The sequence below is a fragment of the Rhinopithecus roxellana genome, chromosome 15 (assembly GCF_007565055.1).
Source record: "Rhinopithecus roxellana isolate Shanxi Qingling chromosome 15, ASM756505v1, whole genome shotgun sequence".
Lineage (NCBI taxonomy): Eukaryota > Metazoa > Chordata > Mammalia > Primates > Cercopithecidae > Rhinopithecus > Rhinopithecus roxellana.
Window position 1 is genome coordinate 43,660,484 of NC_044563.1, and position 20,976 is coordinate 43,681,459.

At 39.1% G+C, this 20,976-nt stretch overlaps 1 protein-coding gene across 1 annotated transcript in view; it reads left to right on the forward strand.

The window, feature by feature from the left end:
• Positions 1-19,261: 19,261 nt before the first annotated feature.
• The window catches only part of RAB38 (RAB38, member RAS oncogene family), a 61,666-nt gene continuing 59,951 nt past the window's right edge, over positions 19,262-20,976 (forward strand). The window contains exon 1 of the mRNA XM_010357221.2: positions 19,262-19,540. Coding sequence (XP_010355523.1) covers positions 19,339-19,540 — 202 coding nt within the window. The 5' untranslated portion in view covers positions 19,262-19,338. The remainder of the gene's footprint in view (positions 19,541-20,976) is intronic.

Here is a 20,976-nt window from a genome sequence, read left to right on the forward strand (position 1 = left end):
TTCATAGCCAAATTCTACCAGAGGTACAAAGAGGAGTTGGTACCATTCCTTCTGAAACTATTCCAATCAATAAAAAAGAGGGAATCCTCCCTAATTCATTTTATGAGGCCAACATCATCCTGATACCAAAGCCTGGCAGAGACACAACAAAAAAAGAGAATTTTAGAACAATATCCCTGGTGAACATTGATACAAAAATCCTCAATAAAACACTGGTAAACTGAATCCAGCAGCACATCAAAAAGCTTATCTACCACGATCAAGTTGGCTTCATCCCTGGTATGCAAAGCTGGTTCAACATATGCAAATCAATCAACATAATCCATCATATAAACAGAATCAAAGACAAAAACCACATGATTATCTCAATAGATGTAGAAAAGACCTTTGACAAAATTCAACAGTCCTTCCTGCTAAAAACTCTCAATAAACTCGGTATTGATGGGACGTATTTCAAAATAATAAGAACTATTTATAACAAACCCACAGCCAATATCATAGTGAATGGGCAAAAATTGGAAGCATTCCCTTTGAAAACTGGCACAAGACAGGGATGCCCTCACTCACCACTCCTGTTCAACGTAGTGTTGGAAGTTCTTGCCAGGGCAATCAGGCAAGAGAAAGAAATAAAGGGTATTGAATTAGGAAAAGAGGAAGTCAAATTGTCCTGTTTTGCAGATGGTAAGAATGTATATTTAGAAAACCCCATTATCTCAGCCCAAAATCTCCTTAAGGTGATGAGCAACTTCAGTAAAGTCTCTGGATACAAAATCAATGTGCAAAAATAACAAGCATGCCTGTCCACCAATAACAGACAAATAGAGAGCCAAATCATGAGTGAACTCCCATTCACAATTGCCTCAAAAAGAATAAAATACCTAGGAATCCAACTTACAAGGGATGTGAAGGACTTCTTCAAGGAAAACTACAAACCACTGCTCAACGAAATAAAAGAGGACACAAACAACTGGAAGAACATTCCATGCTCATGGATAGGAAGATTCAATATTGTGAAAATGGCCATACTGCCCAAGGTAATTTATAGATTCAATGCCAACCCCATCAAGCTACCAATGACTTTCTTCATAGAATTAGAAAAAACTACTTTAAAGTTCATATGAAACCAAAAAAGAGCCCACGTTGCCAAGACAATCCTAAGCCAAAAGAACAAAGCTGGAGGCATCACGCTACTGACTTCAAACTATACTACAAGGCTACAGTATCCAAAACAGCTTGGTACTGGTACCAACACAGAGATATAGACCAATGGAACAGAATAGAGCTCTCAGAAATAATACCACACATCTACAGCCATCTGATCTTTGACAAACCTGAGAGAAACAAGAAATGGGGAAAGGATTCCCTATTTAATAAACGGTGCTAGGAAAACTGGCTAGTCATAAGTAGAAAGCTGAAAATGGATCCCTTCCTTATACCTTATACAAAAATTAATTCAAGATGGATTAAAGACTTAAATGTTAGACCTAAAACCATAAAAACCCTAGAAGAAAATCTAGGCAATACCATTCAGGCCATAGGCATGAGCAAGGACTTCATGACTAAAACACCAAAAGCAATGGCAACAAAAGCCAAAATTGACAAAAGGGATCTAATTAAACTAAAGAGCTTCTGCACAGCAAAAGAAACTACCATCAGAGTGAACAGGCAACCTACAGAATGGGAGAAAATTTTTACAATCTACCCATCCGACAAAGGGCTAATATACAGAATCTACAAAGAACTTAAACAAATTTACAAGACAAAATCAAAGAACCCCATCAAAAAGTGGGCAAAGGATATGAACAGACACTTCTCAAAAGAAGACATTTATGCAGCCAACAGTCACATGAAAAAATGCTCATCACTGGCCATTGGAAAAATGCAAATCAAAACCACAATGAGATACCATCTCCCATCAGTTAGAATGGCGATCATTAAAACGTCAGGAAACAACAGGTACTGGAGAGGATGTAGAGAAATGGGAACGTTTTTACACTGTTGTTGGGACTGTAAACTAGTTCAACCATTGTGGAAGACAGTGTGGCTATTCCTCAAGGAGCTAGAACTAGAAATACCATTCGACCTAGCCATCCCATTACTGGGCGTATACCCAAAAGATTATAAATCATGCTGCTATAAAGACACATGCACATGCATGTTTATTGTGGCACTATTCCCAATAGCGAAAACTTAGAACCAACCCAAATGTCCATCAATGACAGACTGGATTAAGAAAATGTGGCACATATACACCATGGAATACTATGCAGCCATAGAGAAGGATGAGTTCATGTCCTTTGCAGGGACACAGATGAAGTTGGAAACCATCATTCTGAGCAAACTATCACTAAGGACAGAAAACTAAACACTGCATGTTCTCACTTACAGGTGGGAATTGAACAACGAGAACACTTGGACACAGGTTGGGGAACATCACACACTGAGGCCTGTCGTGGGGTTGAGGGAGAGGGCAGGGATAGCATTAGAAGATATACCTAATGTAAATGACAGCACACCAACATGGCACATGTATATGTATGTAACAAACCTGTACATTGTGCACATGTACCCTAGAACTTAAAGTATAATAATAATTAAAAAAAGTTAAATAAATAAATAAATGTCAATGGAACACACACAGAGAATTGAAATAAAAATTGAGTCTATAATTATATATTATCATATGTATTAAGTTGGTGCAACAGTAATTACAGTTTTTTGCCATTACTTTCAATGGCAAAAACAGCAACTACTGTTGCACCAACCTAATAGTATCTTATAAAGAATTTGGCCAGGCACAGTGGCTCATGCCTGTAATCCCAGCACTTTGGGAAGTCGAGGCTGGAGAATTCCTTGAGCTCAGGATTTGGAGGGCAACATAGTGAGACCCTGTACCTACAAAAAGTTAAAAAAATTAGCCGAGTTTTGGCATCCCTATAGTTCCAAGCATGAGATTTTGTTCTTATTTTTTAACACATTACATATGAAATGCATGAGTAGCTGAGGTGGGAGGATTACTTGATCCCGGATCAAGGTTGAGGCTGCAATGAGCAGTGATTGCACCACTGCACTCTAGCCTGGGTAACAGAATGAGATCCTGTCTCAAAAAAAAAAAAAAAAAAAAAAAAAAAAAAGATTTGTGGGGGTAGAATTTTTTTTTTTTTTTTTTTTTTTTTTAGACAGAGTCTCACTTTCTCCCAGGTTGGAGTGCAGTGGCATGATCTTGGCTCACTGCGAGCTCTGCCTCCCTGGTTCACGCCATTCTCCTGCCTTAACCTCCCGAGTAGCTGGGACTACAGGCACCCGCCACCACGCCCAGCTAATTTTTGCATTTTTAGTAGAGACGGGGTTTCACCATGTTAGCCAGGATGGTCTCCATCTCCTGACCTCGTGATCCACCCGCCTTGGCCTCCCAAAGTGCTGGGATTACAAGCGTCAGCCATGTGCATGGCCCCTTGTGGGGGTAGAATTTTTTGTTGTTGCTGAATATCACCTCAAATTAAATGTTTAATTTAAAAAACCTAAGTTTTTATTAAGTTATGTGAATTGCTTTGACACACTCCAGATGAAAAGTGCTAAGTATAATTAGATGCAGATAATTTGCATATGCTAAAAATTATGTTCAAAGACCATGATGGTTTTTTTCTAAAATTTGCACTTTGGAGAAACTCCCAAGATATATAAAACATAATGTATACAGCTTAAGAAGATTATTTTTATTACTTTCTATTTCATTTTGGAAAACAGTGGATGTTTTAATATCATTTGAGAAAGGAAATGATATTTTCTTAAAATGCTGTTTCCTGTGATATATCACTTCATATGTAATGTGTTAAAAATAAGAACAAACTCTCATTAAGAAACTAGTGCTGTTATATTTAAAGAGCTCTATTTGGGATCAAAAACAATAATTTGCTGAATTTTATCTTAAACATACTTTTAAGGGACAATGGACCATGACTGAATTAACTGCATTTCATAATGTTTGAAGCCAAAGAAATCCTCGTTATATAAACAAGTAGAACTAAGAAATCTACCTACATATGTAATATTGTTTTAGCTGTACTTACATATCTACATTTACATTACAAGAGAAATAAATAATAGAATGAAATGCAAAAAATATTGGCTGCGATTGTGCTGGATGATGAAACTATGAGATCTTTTTTTTCTACTTTTCATATTTGCGAAACTTCTTGAAAATGCATCTGCATGAATGTATACTAAAAATAATAAAATGAAAAATATCCCCTATTTTGTCTGAGTGGTAAATGAAAACTCAGAATTTTATATATGCATTGGCAAAAGCACTTATGATTTACTAATAACTCTAAAAATAAGTTATTTTCTTTTTTGTGACTATATCTTACTTCTTCATAAAGTGGACAGTAACATACTTACAGATTGGTGAAGAGAAGTTCAGAAAATTGTTGCTGTTTAGCAATAATAATTCATGTTAAGCACTTACACTAGTAGTCTATATACAATAACTCAATACTCAGAACAACCCTATAAGGTAGTACTACTTTTATGTCCATGTTATAGGGGCAGAAGCTGAGGCACAGAGAGGTTAAGAATCATACTAATGGTCACACAACTAACAAATGGCAAAACAAGAATGAATCCAGGCACTTAGACTACAGGACCAACTGGCTTATTATGCCTGTGCTTACCAAATGTCTACTATGTGCTTTGCACTTTCGATTATGCATCATTGCTTAATGGAAAGGATGATGACCTCAGATCTAGATGGTTCTGGGTTTAAACCCCAATTCAAATAAGTTCAAGAGATCTATTGTACAATATGGTAACTATGGTGAATAACAATGTATTATATTCTTGATAATTGCTAAAAGAGCGGGTTTTTAAGTGTTCTTATCATAGAAAATGATAAACATGTGAAGTAATGCATATGTTAATTAGCTCAATTTAGCCATTCCACAGTGTAGACATATTTCAAAACAATGTGTTGTACATGATAAATATAATTTTTGTCAATTAAAAATAATACATGCACCATAAAAATCAAATTTCAACTTAAGTATTCACATGTTATATGTCTTTAGAAAAGAAACCTAGCCTCTCAACATGTTTCTTCATAAATAAACGGCAATAATGGTACTATTTGATAATAAAAAAGAATAGATTTGAATTACATATTAGGTATGTACACACACAAGAAAACTCTGAGGAACATTAAGTAACTTCCCCAAAGATCATACCGGTAGTGAGTAGCAGAGCCACAGTTCAAACTCAGGTCTGCTTAATGCAAGGCAGCATGTGCTACAGAGTTTCAGAGAGGCTGGGGAATCACTTCTAGTTGATAATGTTCACTGATACTTTCATAGAGAAGATTGAGTTATTTTAATCTTTTAATTTGATAGCATGGGTAATAGAGTTCTTTTAGTCTTACAGTGTAAATCTTATGTTTAGGCTTAGAATATTAGCGTCGAGTCTTACTGAAGAGTTTTTAAAATCTTATAGCATGGGAAAAGAGGCATTATGAGAAATTGTAACTTAACTTTTCTATAGTGATCTTTTCAATGTCCTAACAATTGCTCAGTTACTTATCTGCTGTAATTTTCACCACTATGGAGGGTGGATAATATTCATCAAATTTTACGGCTAAAGAGCCTGGAGCTCAGAGAGAACCAATGACTGGTCAAGATCACGCTCCAAATAAGTTGTAGAACTAGTACTAGACCCAATAATTTGTATTTTTCAGTAAGATTTGAAAAGCCGTGAATGCAAAGTTTGCCTCCTAGCATACAGTGTCCCAGGGATCTGCTACAAGTGTTTCCTACTTTCTGCAAATATGACCATCATTTTCTTTGCTGAGACCTATAATTATAGCTTTTTTAGTCATGCTTGTCAGCCCAGTGTTCTAAATCTTGTTTTCTCCTAGTTCTGCTAACTTTTCTGTATAATAAATGCCAGGCAGCACTAGCTAATTAACAAACAGCAGACAATGCATGTTGATAAATAACTCTTACTCTTCCAAGTCCATATTTACTTCCAGTGACTTGTGACCTCACTGTGAACCCACGTGGTAATAAAGCTACCACTGTGATTAGGGTTAGAATAAATGTAATCTGCTTAGCCTTAGTTGAAACTGTGAAAATTTCTTTCATCTTCAATTATTATTTATTTGGTCCATTTCTCTGGGGGGCAAGGGGCTGTCTAAACTCTCAGGGTGAGCCTCAGGAGTCTGTAACGACAGGAAAGAATGCCAGACCTGCATACCAAGAACTGGGAGTCTGGGCCATAAATATAAGAAGCCATGACCCCAATGTGGGTGGAAATAAGCAAGTTTCAGGAGCATGTTTATTTGACAGTTATTCTCCAAAGGAGCTGCTTTCAAAATGGATCAAGAAAAGTTCCTAGCATTGTACAATTTTTCTAAGTAGAGGAGAATAAATAAACTGTAGTACCTTTAGAAACAATACATAATGTAGAGTAAACCGAGACACTGCAGAGTGACTCAGGAGTGACCCAGCTAATTGATCTATTGCACTCCCAAGGGTTCTCATGTCAGCAAGGCAAAGATGTGCTTCTTGGAGACTCACATGAATTATTCCAGAACTGCCAAGAGTGTTGAAAATGTGTTTAAGAAGACCATATACCCAGATTAGATTACCTTGGAGGAACTCAGCTTTAAACAGTAAGCAGTAAAGTTTTGGCCAAAGTATCCTTTCCTCAAATGGCGAAAGCATCTGGGCATGGAGACTCATGCTTATAATCCCAGCTATTTGGGAGGGCAAGGCAGAATGATCAGTTGAGGCCAGGAGTTCAAGACCAGCCTGGGCAATACAGCAGGACCCTGTCTCTACAAAAAAGAAAAAAAAATTGCTGGGCAAGATGGAGCACAACTATAGTCCCACCTATTCAAGAGGCTGGGGTGGGAGGACCAGTTGAACCCAGGAGTGAGCTATGATTACACCACTGCATTCCAGTCTGGCTGATAGAGTGAAACACTGTTTTCAAAAAATAAAAGGAAAAATCAGCAGCAAACACTAGTTCCATGGGTCTTGGAGTTTGTGACGCCTACAACCCTGATATTCCTGAGGCTTCTAGTACCAAGCAAGTTGGAAGAATTGGTGCCTCTTTTTGGATTTGTCATGGGATTATCAAGCTCAAGCAGCCCAATAGCCATGTCTCAGGGTCCTCAGGTTTTTCTTGTCTCTATTCCCTCTAACATAGACCAATTTGTGCAACAATACACCTTACTTGGGAAAGATGATTGATTCTAGCAGTCTTTATAAGTATCTCTTTTCCAAGGTGAACTGGCAGAATGAGGAGGCACCAATCATCTGTATGGTTTTGCAAAGATCTGGGAAACAAACTCTGATCAACATCAAAACATTGCCAAACACCTTTAACCAGTAGACATGAGTCTAGTAGATCAGAACTAAGAGATTTTTCTTTCATAAGAACAAAAACAATCAAATAACAGCAACAACTAAACCTCACATCTTTTCTCTTTGCCCTCATTTTCTATCTTTGTTTTGAGTTCTTCCTAAAGTTCTAAATATAGGGTGGTTATTAGGTGACTTGGGGGAAAATGGTAGAAACCAGCCAGTTTTCCTTTCCTCCAAGGTTGCCCCTAGTTGAGCTTAGCTCACTGAAAGGATCTTCCAATATTAACACAATTTAAGAATTCCTGCTCCCCACAGGTTATCTATTATTTATTTCACTAAATACCTGGTTATTGTTGAGGTTAAGATATGTCAGAGCTTGGAAATCTACAGACAACATAAAATTTCAGTGCTATTTAAATACTTCTCATATGGGTGGGTGAAGGCCTGTATTCGTGTTTTTACACTACTAACACAGACAAATCTGAGACTGGGCCATTTATAAAAGAAAGAGGTTTATGGAACTCACAGTTCCACGTGGCTGGGGAGGCCTCACAATCATGGCAGAAAGTGAAAGGCACGTCACACCCTGGTGGCAGATAAGAGAAGGCCTCTGGGGCTGTGATAGAGGGGGCTGCCATGAAGACCTCTGACATGCCCTGGAGACATTTTCCCCACTGTCTTGGGGATTGACATTCATCTCCTCATTACTTATGCAAATTTCTGCAGTCAGCTTGAATTTCTCCTCAGAAAATGGGTTTTTCTTTTCTATCACGTTGTTAGGCTGCAAATTTTCCAAACTTTTATGCTCTGCTTCTCTTATAAAATCTAATGCCTTTAACAGCATCTAAGTCACCCCTTCAATGCTTTGCTGCTTAGAAATTTCTTTTGCCAGATATCCTAAATCATCTCTCTCAAGTTCAAAGTTCCACAAATCTCTAGGGAAGGGGCAAGATGCTACTAGTCTCTTTGCTAAAACATAAGAGTCACCTTTACTTCAGTTCCCAGCAAGTTCCTCATCTCCATTTGAGACCACCTGAGCCTGAACCTTATTGTCCATATCACTATCAGGCTTTTGGTTAAAGCCATTCAACTGTCTCTAGGATGCTCTAAACTTTCCCACATTTTCCTGTCTTCTTCTGAGCCCTCCAAACTGTTCCAACCTTTGCCCCTTACTCAGTTCCAAAGTCATTTCCAAATTTTCAGGTATCTTTTCAGCAGCACCCCACTCTACTAGTACCAATTTACTATGTTAGTCTGTTTTCACACTGCTAATAAAGATATACCTTAGACTGGGCCATTTACAAAAGAAAGAAGTTTACTGGAGTCACAGTTGCATATGGCGGGGGAGGTCTCACAATCACGTTGGAAGGTGAAAAGCACATCTCACATGGCAGCAGACAAGACAAGAGAGCTTGTGTAAGGAAACTTTCCTTTTAATACCATCAGATCTCGTGAGACTAATTCGCTATCACAAGAATGGTACAAGAAAGATCTGCCCCCATGATTCAATTACCTCTGACTAGCTCCCTCCAACAACATGGGGGAATTTAAGATGAGATTTGTTTGGGGACACAGCTAAATACATCAGGGCCCTGGGGGCATACATTTTCCAATAGCTTTTTTAAGAAGTTGCTATGGCATTATTATCAAAAACTGATAAAGAAGGTTTAATTGATTAAGCTGTATATTTATATTTTGGGAACCTAGCACTTTTAAAAAACTAGATAAATAGATCTAAGTATCTCTTCAAAATCAAGTTGCTAATTAAAAGTTTTCAATGAAAGACTTTGTAAACCAAGTTGAGCAAGTCTTCCAGAAAGTAGAATATAGAGACAAAAAGAATGAAACATTGTTTAAAAAGTCTTAATGGTGTTCTAGAGTTAGATTTTAAAATTTTTGAGAGATTGAGAACAAATAAAAAGAGAGATAAAATTATCAAAGAAATAATGCAAGAATGCTGTTGATAAACGAAAGCCATCTGTGTCCAGATGAAAGAGACCACTTGGTAACTTAAACCAAGATGTGTTAACTGTAAAATTTCAAAATATCAAGAATAAATAAAAATAAATAATAAATCCTTAAATATTTTCAAGATAATTACATATTAATTTCATTAATTTTAAAACCAATCCATATATATCCTAGATAACTTAGAAAAGTATAAAGAAGAAAAATGTTTGTTCTAGTTATATGTATAATCATGTACATATATTTATAAAATCTGGATAATTTATGTATGTATGCACATATTTATATGTAATTTTATATTTTCTTTTCCAAGTAATAGCTTGAATATTCATTCTATTAATATTCTTCATAAACATGATGTTTAATGGCTATAAAATATTAAATTTTATGGATACGACATTGTCTAACCAGTTTCTATTGATAAATATTTAGGTTGCTACTAAAAATAATGCTACATTAAATATCTTGTGCATAAATCTTGGAAAGACTGCCTGATTATTTATTTGGGACAGATTCTTAAAAGAGGAACAACTGTTTAAAGGGTACTTACTAGTTGTTGGATAATTATGCCTGTCTTGAAGATCCTTCATGCATATGACCTGGTTGTTTTTGAGAAGGTGCTATCAATTTACAGAAGATACTCAAAGGAGGTTAAAAGGGTGTGTGAAATGAAGGGATCAGGCTGACTCTGAAATTAGTGGCAGAGTCAGTAAGGGAATGCAGCCCGGTAACTTCCACGTTAGCAGTCTTTATGCACTCATCTTCCCATTGCTTTCTATGGATGCCAGTAGCAATGTTCATGCCTCTAAAAATAAAAGAAATAAAACAAAATGCCAGGTATCTTACTGCATTTCAGGCTCAAAATTGTTGGCAATAACATAAGACATGGTCTTGCATGATTCATACTTTTCATTGTCATTAAAAGACTTAAGGAGTGCCTGTACAAGTCAAGACATGAATACAGCCTGGCATAAACAAGTATGGACAATTTCTTGAGCATGCCAGTATCATGGAGCAGGCTGCACCTTGTGCTGGTAGGGTATATTCTTCTGATTTTATGGGGGAGAGTCAAAGAGGAGGGCAACAAAATCTACAAAAAGAATGCTGGGGAGAGGTAGTGAAATGGTGAAATGGCATACATATAAACTGCTATTATACAGGCATGATAAACAGAGACATGCCTTCTTTTAGACTCAGGGAGATTTATCATTTAAGATTTGGTTTGGCTGCATAAACAGAAAACCCAACTCATCAAAAGGTTAAACAAAACAAGGTATTCTGCTCACACATAAGTTCAGAGGTTATAGTAAGAGGAGTAAGTGTCCTATTGCAGTAGTATCTTTATTTTATTTTACTTTTTAAAGGCAGGGTCTTATTATATTGCCCAGTCTGGACTTGAACTCCTAAGCTAAAGCGAACCTCCCACTTCAGCCTCCCAGTAGTTGGGACTACAGGCAGATGCCAACATGGCCAGCTTGTAGTAATTTATTTTTGAAGATTGATCTAGGGGTGGTGAGGGATAGGACAAAGCAGAGGGAACTGAATCAGGAAGATGTCCTTAGGGAACAACTACTTGATGAGATATTAAGAGGGACTGAAATGATAGCATGAATGAAAGAGACACTGGAGAGAAGAATTTGCAAGTCGGTGTCAAAGTGGAAAAGTAGGGCACAAGCAGGAAAGAAGTGAAGATGATATCAAGGTTTGGATATTGGTGACCCTGGTGGGAATTTCAATCCAAACTGGGGAGAGACAGTCAATTCCCTTTCAGGCACATGGAGCTTGTCTGCATGAGCTAAGCCAGGGCTACCGTGGCAGAGTCACTCCAGGGCAGCATGAGTACCTTGTCTAACTGGTTTTGGAGTGTCAGCCTGATTGTGCCACCCATGAAATAGTGCGTTGGTTCCCTTAGGAGGGCACACCTCTCAGCACTGATAAGATTAGGGTGATCAGAATGAGAAAGGTTGACTAGAAAAATACTAAAACCTAAAACACTGATACCCAGCACTTGGTGGTCAGACAGGAAACTTCATTGTCTCTACACACTGAATGCTGAAACCTGAAACAGGAGTGACTGGAAATCCTCATCCAAGACCTATTAGGTACACATTTGATTTTAACTTTGTTTTCTTCTTTTGATATCAATTATGTTTCTATAAAAATGAAATACAGAAAAGCAGGAAAATATATAAAAAAGAAGCAATAATTTCACCATTCAGAGACAAACTCTAATATGTGGGTACATAAATTTCTGTACCTTTTTTTCCATCAACAATGTGTGTGTTTGTGTAAAAAGGAAATTATGTATTTAATGCTAAATTGGAGACGATAACTTTTTGTGATTTGTTGACCTCCCATTTAAAAATGTTACGAAAAATACTGTGAACATTTTTCAGACTGTAATATTTTCTTTAACATTGTTTATAAAGGTGGTATAATGTGCCTGCACATATGTATACCATTACAATATTTAACCTCATGTGTATTTAGGGAGTTCTGGTTTTTTGTTTTTATAAGCAACACTGCAATTGGAATTCTTAAAACAAAATTGTCACATACACCTTTAATGACTTCCTTACCATAAATTCCTAAAAATGGAATTGTTAACAAAGGGCACATGCATTTTAAGGTTTTTGATATATATAACCACATTTCCTTTTAACAACATTTTATTGTTAGTTCCACCACAGGATCATATGATAATATCCATTTTTTTACATTCTCATCAAAATTGGATATTTTTAGTATTAAAATATATTTGTCCATTTAAAAAGTAAAAAATGGTATTACATTATTGCTTAATTTTCATACTTTTATTACTATCCTAGTGAAAAATGTACTTTTCACATTATTGGCTTTTTGCTTGTCTTATGTGGTCAATTGCTTATTTATATCTTTATCTAATTTAGTGTCTAAAAAAGTTATTAGAACAATTTAATATAAGGTATATTTCCTTTTGCCTGTCTTAAATGTTGTAAAATTTTTCTCATTCTGCAAGTATCATTTGTCTTGCTTCTGGTGATTGTTAATATCTACACATTTAGGTTTTCTTTCTTTTATTATTTCTGCCTTTCATGTAATATTTAAAGGTCCTTTCTCCACAATAATAATGCATAGATATTCACCTTTTTGTTATAATAGTCATTTTGTGGAGTAGTGGAAATGCCATCAGGAATTCGTTTGAGATGGGTAACAAAGAGAGAGGAATCAAGAGTGACCGAGTTTTTGAGCTTGGTAGACTTTGGTGAGGGAGGAACCACTGACCAAAAACCAGGAATACAGGAAAGGGAACAAGTCTGTTAGGGTAGATAATGAGTTCAGTTTTGCACATGTTGCATTTAAACTGTCTGCCAGAAAGCCTGGTAGAAATGCCCAACAGGCAGTTGGAACAAGGGTATGGAATGCAGGAGTAAGGTTGTGTTTTAAATACATATATAGAAATCATCAGCAGACATCTGATAGTTTAACAACATGTTCTTTTCAGTGCATATCCTGGGCCAAGCACTATGCTAAGCACTTCACATAATTTTATTTGGTCTTCTCAAAAAAATATGAGGTTAAAATTATTACCCTCATTTTATACCTGAAGGGATGGGTTTGCAGAAGTTAAACTACTTTACAAAGTTCTTATGACTGGGTAGTGGTAGAACTTGAATGTGAAATCAGGTAAGTTCACCTGATTCCAGAGTTCCTAACCCCATTTGTTCTATTGTCACAGGAGTGGATGAGCTCAAGCAGGGAAAGTCAGAGTCCCAAGGATGAAGAATAGCAAACTTTAGTGGATGGGCAGAAAAGAAGGGAAGTTGTGAAGGAGTCTGAGAAGGTTAGAGTGGAAGGCAGAAGGCCATGTGTATACATGCTGCTGCTTTAACCAGAATGGAAGCATTTTGATGGTAGGGGCTTATATCTTATACACTCTTTGAGATAAACGTGAGACCTTTCTTCTAACCCTGATCCTCAAAAAAGTCTGTTACAATGCTTTGTACATAAATATTTCTTTGTTTATGCTGTGATGGTCTGTCAGTAATTTTCTAGCTTTAACTTTCTGAGCTAGACCTTACCAGTCCCTTTGTCCTCACGCATTATGGACTAGGGGTTCATTCACGGGAGAGCCTCAGTGCTATCCTATCACCTTCTCTGAAAGCAACAGGAGTAGGCTCCTTGGTATATGCTCTCTATGTGCCCTGGGTCAGGCCTCTTCCCACAAATGCACAGCATGCCACTTTTACTTGTGTTGACTTTTTGCCTGAGTTGGTGAGAGATTATGGAATATATCCTTTTATCTTTGAATCATAGATTTTTCTTTTCTTCCTTTATTGGCTGTTTCCCTGCATAGTTAGGACTTTATCAAATGGAAAAAGAATCAACCTCTTTTCTTCATAGCCTGAATATTTAGTAGCATAGCAGAAACAAAGCTATAGTAGAAGCCTGGACCTGAAATTTATCACATACTAAAGGAGTGTGGTATAGCAGAAAAAGCACAGATTTAGGAATTAGGTGTTACGATTCTCATGTTGTCACTCCATATCTGTGACTTTGGAAAAATTATTTAAATGATTTGAGCCCTATTTCCCTCATTATAAAGTGAAGATACTTGCTACCGAGTGATCGTGAAGATCAAATAAACTTACCAAGTCAAAGGGCTTAGCTCGTTGTAGGTTCCCAGGATGAGGAAGTTGAAATTCTAGCACAAACAGAATCATTTTGCTCCATGTTCTCAGATGCTTGCCTTTTGGCCATTCCATAGCTTATTTCCACTTGTCCATGTTAGGTGTGTTAGTAGAAAAATAAGCCCCAATTCAGCCATGCCTGTCTGGCACAGCTAAGGCACATAATTTTAGTTGATGATAAATACACTGCTGAAAATGGTTTAGGTCATATCTGGTTTTCTTGATTCATACTATTGGTGGGTTAGAAAATGCACTTGCAATCAGTTTCTCATGATAACCCATAAATATCCTATTGCAGTCTTTCTTTCTGGAAAAAAATCTAGACACAAATTTCTCATAGACTGGAGAGAATTTATTTTAAGCACATCCCATACAGAATCCATCTTGGCCTCTCTCCAAATAACCCAAAAGTTGCTTCCTACTTCTAGACACCTGCTGTAATCCTGGATCAATACTAGATGACTCCAACTGCAAGTTAGCACAGGTTTCAGACAAGCCTAGTGGGTAAAGAGAACTTTTTGAAGACAAGAAAGAAATAAGCTGCAACTTTAACTTGGCAGACCTATTTATTAAAATTGTGGTTTAGGAGAATTTTCCAAAGCCTATAGATCTCATTTGAAAGCCCCGACTTTTCCCTCTTCTTCAGGAATGAATATTCTTTTTTTAATTATTTATTTATTTATTTATTTATTTATTTATTTATTTATTTATTTTTTGAGACAGAGTCTCACTCTGTCGCCCAGGTTGGAGTGCAGTGGCGCGATCTCGGCTCACTGCAAGTTCCGCCTCCCGGGTTCACACCAGGGAATGAATATTCTTTAGGAAAGCCCTGGCTTGTTCCTGTTGTTTGGTGTAATTATTCATAGTGCCCCCTTTCACTCTCAAGAATCATAGTTGGAATGATAAAATATATGGTCATTTCTTCCAGGCCTTTTGCAGAGTAAAGTTCATCTGTTTTAAGACATATTTCTTGTATTAATCTAAGAAAAATTAGATTACCTTTTCTATAACAGAGCCCTTGGGACCCCATCTTGCAGTCATTTACATATTTCTTCAGGGCAATAATTAAAAGCTCACATAAGCTAATGAATAACTCCCCATGGCTCTCTTAATGGCAAAAGCAAATAATGTAACTTCACAGGGGCTCACCAAATACAGTATCTCTAGGAGGAAAACATGAGGGTTTGCCCCTTCAAGTTTACATTTGCAAAGCAATTTGCAATCATTGTAATTAGTTTTTCCATTTCATAAGAATAGGTACCCGCGTTGGACAGAAAGGGAATGGAGATTCAGAGAAATCTAATGCTGTGCCTTCTGGGATATCATTCTTGGCTTGAATTCTGAGCACTTTGTGGTCTCACACACCTTTTACAAACATGAGTCATCGGCCTTCCCAACCTTGGTGAGAAGATGTGCTATGGTTTAGCAATTTGAGGGTAGTAAGCTTGTCAAAACATCACCAGAGATGTTTTGAGAATTACTGTGGAGAACAGGTTTCCATGGTGCAGTGTGGCAGCTAGGAGGGGGGCCAATGGCACAGCTGTTCTCTCCAGAGGGAGGAAGCACTGGCTCTTTTGTGTCAGAAAAAGCTGAGATCCTCCTGATAATCCTAAACCATCTTGACAGGTATATGTTCAGGTTGGGGAAGGTAGGTTCTCGAGAAGCATTATAATTGCAGGGGACAGGTTGATTGAAAGAAGAGGTAAGAATAGTCTAGCTGCTTGATAATATCCTTTCCATCTATTCACTGTCTGGCTTGATCCAGTTTATAGTTTGTCCCTGACTACCTGACTCCCTGTCTGCAGCCTAGTTCCGAGAGTAGAAAATAAATTCAAAGCAAAGAAGGGGAGTACAGGAAGGTTTGCCCTCCACAAAAAATGTTCTTGGATTGCCTTTGTCTTGTGGGAAAATGTACTTCAGCAGAGGAAAGAATAGCACCATGAAACCAGAAGAGAACTATGGTATCATGTTTGCTTTGAGATGGCCTTTCTTCCAAACCTAAAAAGAGGAGAGAAAACATCACCTCTTGGGCAGTGGTGCTCTTGTGGGGTGACTAGAATCAGCTAGGGTGTAAGTCTTACCAGACGATGTCTAGAATATCCAGAATTCTGATATTTTAGAGTCCCAAAGACTTTCCAGAGATCTTGCAACCTAACTCCCTCATTTTACCCAGGGGACTTTCAGGTTCAGAGACCTAGGCAATTTTTACAAAGATTTTACTGAACTGCTAGGCCGGGGTGCTTACCAAGCTACTTTAATCTAAAAGTCTTAAAAATATAAACCGAGAGTAATTTCTTCCCACTGTGAAGAATGATCATGAGACCTAAATGAGTACTGCTGGAAACAAACTGCACATACTTCCTGCCTGGCAAAGGAGCTTGCTCACCATGGTTGGCTGCTGTCCCTGAGAGAGGAATCTCCTACCGCCAGAGAGGCAATAAAACTGAAGCTTCAGGATCCCTTTCAAGGCCCTAGACCTAATTATATATTTTTGATTTTGCATTCTTTTGCTTAAAAAGCTCCTTCCTCCAATGTTATCAGCTTCAGGACCCAGAAATCCTGAACTTTGCCCTGTCTGTCCTACCTCATAAATCAAAATGTCTGATGTTCCAATATGCTCTTGCTCAGAAGAGGAGAACAGACAACGGTGAGGATGACTCTGCCTGGACCAGGCTTGGGAAAACAGTCTGGGGCTGGTGAGAAAGTTGGGTTGGGTATAATTCTGAGGTCTGGCCCACAAGATGTCTCAAACTCCTACCTCGTTTCTACCCTAGGAGCTCGTTGGGCAGACAAAGTCTGTCTCTCAGATTTACAGACCCAGGATTTTAGAGCTGGCAAAGGTCTCATTTTGTCATCCTTCCTAATTTTGCAGGCATTTAGAATGGCTTCAGCATCTTGTGCTCCTGAATTCCCCTCCCTGGGAAGTGAGGTGACATGGTTGGCTAATTCTTTAAGCAGGTAGAATATCTATCTCATTTATTAGATATAATCTTCTTGGTGTGTCCCTGCGTGGGTGGAAACCAGTGAATGAGGCCTACCCAGCTAAGCACTTCAATAAAACACAGATGAGTGCAATTCTACACACTGTCACTTAGTGTCCATTCCGAGCAAAGCTTCTGAGTTACTCTTTGAGGAAATATAAAACTGCACAGGACAGTGCCTGCGGACAGTATTTAAAGCTTGTCCCTCATTTTATATTAATAGTTACCATTTATTTACCACCTACTGTGGACCCAGCATTTTCTCAACAACTTTATTTCTATTTATTTATTTATTTATTTATTTATTTATTTATGTATTTATTTTATTTATTTTGAGACCGAGTCTTGCTCAGGTCGCCCAGGCTGGAGAGCAAAGGTGCGATCTTGGCTCACTGTATCCTCTGCATCCCGGGTTCAAGTTATTCTCCTGTCTCAGTCTCCCAAGTAGCTGGGATTACAGGCACCCGCCATCATGCCCGGCTAATTTTTGTATTTTTAGTAGAGACAGGTTTCACCATGTTGGCCAGGCTGGTCTTGAACTCCTGACCTCAAATGATTCACCTGCCTCGGCCTCCCAAAGTGCTTGGATTACAGGCATGAACCACTATGCCCGGCCACAGGTATTATCATTCTCCTTTTGTTGATGTAGAAACTAAGGCTGAGAGAGGTTATGTGACTTGTCCCAGTTACACATCTAGGGCATCCCTCTGCTTGTTTGGGGCAAGTGGAGGCTAAAGTTTAGGGTGTGTCAGGCCAGAGGAGGAAGGGAGAAAGACAATGGCCTTGCCAACCCTCCTTTCTCCCTTTCACACAGGACTCTGTTTAAGTCCCAGTTCTAACACATACTAGTTATGTGTGCCCTTGAGAAAGTTGCTCTTAATCTTGGTTTCTTTATTTATAAATCGAAGAAAATAACCCACTTCATAAAGCAATTGAGAAGATGAAACGACAGAATGTGAGCAGCGCTCCATTCACAGCACATTCAGGTACAAAATAGCTCATTTTGGTATAAACTGCTCACCCCTTAGACCTGAATGCCCAATTTCTCATTTTCTTTATGTCTTTACTAAATTGTCTGCTTCTTACTGAAAACTTCCCTGGCCACCCTATCTAAAAGGCAAACCCCATATAATCTCCTCACATCCCCTTTCCTGCCTTATTTTATTACCAATTAATATATGACAAATTGTACTTATTTTGTCTTGTTTGTCTCCACCCACAAGAAGGTAAATTTTTTTGAGGCCAGTAGTCACTGTCTGCGTTAGGATTTCTGTATCATCCCAAGTACACAGAACTGTGCATGGTGAATGGTAGTACTCAATGTACATTGGTCAAATGAATGAAAACAAACAACAACAACAACAAAAACGTTAGGAACCTCAAGACCTGTGTTTGAATTTGGCTTTTTTCCTTACTATTTGACTCTGGGTCCATTACTTAAAATGTCTAGTCCTTAGCTTCCTCATTTGTAAAATAGGAAGAAAAATAGTATCTACTATTAAGACAGCTGGGAAGATTAAAAGACATGATTTATAAACCCTCTGGCATATAGCGAGTGCTCAATAAATGTTTGCCGTTACTATTATTTGTAATAATCTGACCAATTGTTAAAACTGTCTTTCTGTGCAGCTCAAACTTTTCAGAATATGAGAAGAGGCTAAAAGTCACGAGTGCCCTTGGCATTTTCGGCCCAGTTGTCCTCCTTAACTGATTACCAGTTGAATGGGTGTGAAAGTGCTCAGTGTTCACACTTTCAAGCTGCTGAAAGGTCAGCATTGCCATTCATTGCGAAAAAACAGGCTGGGGGAGCTCAAATGACTTACTTATGGTCCCTCAAAAACCAGGACACGCAGGAACCAAGTCTGGCCAGTCTCCGGCTTCCTAATACTGTACTTTCTCTCTACAGTGTGGGGTGGTTCGTAGCCCTGTGACTTCAGACCTGTGTTCAGCGGAGCCTTTCACGGGCCATCTCCCGCAGAGTACTTGTTCACAATCAGTTTTCTCGCAAGCAAAACGTGGAAAATAAGATCCACACCTCATAAGTTTGTGGCCAGGGTCACAGGCGAAAACAGATCTTCGGAAACTCTAAAGCGCCGGATAAATAAGCACTGTAACATGCAACCACACGCGAAATCCTTTCAGCTGCCAGTCCCGGGACTAACTCCTGTCTCCTCCCCTCTCCAAGACCGCGGAGTACGAAGGAGGATTAACCCCTAGGGGAGGAGTTCCGCCCCCCGGCCCCCGCCCTGCCGCCCACGCCTCTCCTTTGCACCTACACTTGCGCTCCCCAAGTCTCTCTCCTGCGCAGAGCCCTGGCTGCGCTTCCCTGGTCTGGCACTGCACGGCGGGCCGGCCGCCAGGATGCAGGCGCCGCACAAGGAGCACCTGTACAAATTGCTGGTGATTGGCGACCTGGGCGTGGGGAAGACCAGCATCATCAAGCGCTACGTGCACCAGAACTTCTCCTCGCACTACCGGGCCACAATCGGCGTGGACTTCGCGCTCAAGGTGCTCCACTGGGACCCGGAGACTGTGGTGCGCCTGCAGCTCTGGGATATCGCCGGTGAGCGCCAGGGGAGGGGCTCAGGGGGCTAGAGTGCCTCGCGGCCAGTTTCCAGTCTTGAGGCAGCGGCTTGCGGCCAAGCGTGAGATTAAAATCACTAGGTCGCGAGACAGTTTTTCCTGGTGGGCTGGAAACTTAGTTTCAAAGAAGAGAAAAACGTTTGAAACTTCAAGTGCATTCCCTGGAGCTTTTTGGGCTATTAGCTCCTTCCCGCACAGTCCCCTGGGATCTCTCTGCCCAGAGCAGGCCTCCCCAGGGAACCAGAGGAAGATTGGCTGCAATTTCATTCTGTTCTCCACTCCAGCTAGTTTTCTGGGCGTGGGTAGTTCTGCACATGACGCAGCCCAGTGTCAGGCACGTCCTTCCGTGCAGGGGCCGACCGAGGGGAAGCCCCTAGGCTGGTTCACAGCGGAAACCGGGATAGTTCCAGGCTAGCTGGAGTTTGCCCATTCCTGTCTTCAGTCGCTCACTTTATGTCAAATTTTGTCACCTTTCTCTCTGCCCTTAAGACAAAGGAGTTTGAGATTTTTTTTTTTTTTTTCTTTGAGGAAGCCAAGTACTTTTGTGTGTGTATGTCAGGGGCAAAGTATTGTTTCTCCCTCTCTTTCTATATTTCTATCTCTCTGGCTCTCAGTCTTCTATGAAAAGGAGATTGTGTATATATTTTAAGACCATTTTTATGTAAGGGCCTGTGATAGCCTTATGATTTCTTGATTTGGCCCTAAAGTTTTCATTGAGAGATCTGGAAAATGAGAGTTTTTTGTTTGTTTTTGTTTTTTACAATATTGAAAATCAGATTTTGACTCCACAGGTTTGTACCAGAAGTTAGGCCTAGTCAAAGGTAAGGGTGCAAAGTATCTACTCCAAGTATGAATCCTTGGACAAGGCTGTTTGCAACCTGGGCATGACCAACTCCTCATTACAGATTTTAGCCCTGCCACTAACTAACCTGCTCAGTGGCTTTGGACAAGTCTTTTCGGCTTAGTTGCATCATTGTTAAGTGGAAAGGAGTTGGGCAAGTGTCAGGGATCTTCCTGCTCAGAAGTTTTAAGGTCTTCTGGGATTCTCCATGGAAACAACTTCAAACAGTCTTATTTCATGGTCTGTGACACCAGGAACCTTTCTTTATAAGTGCTGGACCCAAATTAGCCACTGCTGTTTCAGAAAATGGGTTCATTTTAGCTGATGCATTTGATTGGAAACACTTTATCATGGCTTGAAGCCAGAACAAAGGCGGAAAATTTTTGAAAGGGCATTTGTGATCTGGGGACTTTCATGCCTCTTTAATCATAAACTGCCAGGACTTACGCTTTTAGCATGTGAACAGATGAACAGATTCATGCATTTGGAGTCATCTTCAGCTGCTCTAGTAGCAAGGGGGTTATCAGAGAACAGAAGATGTTATCAGCCACTGTTGGATGGGGCTTTTCATCTAA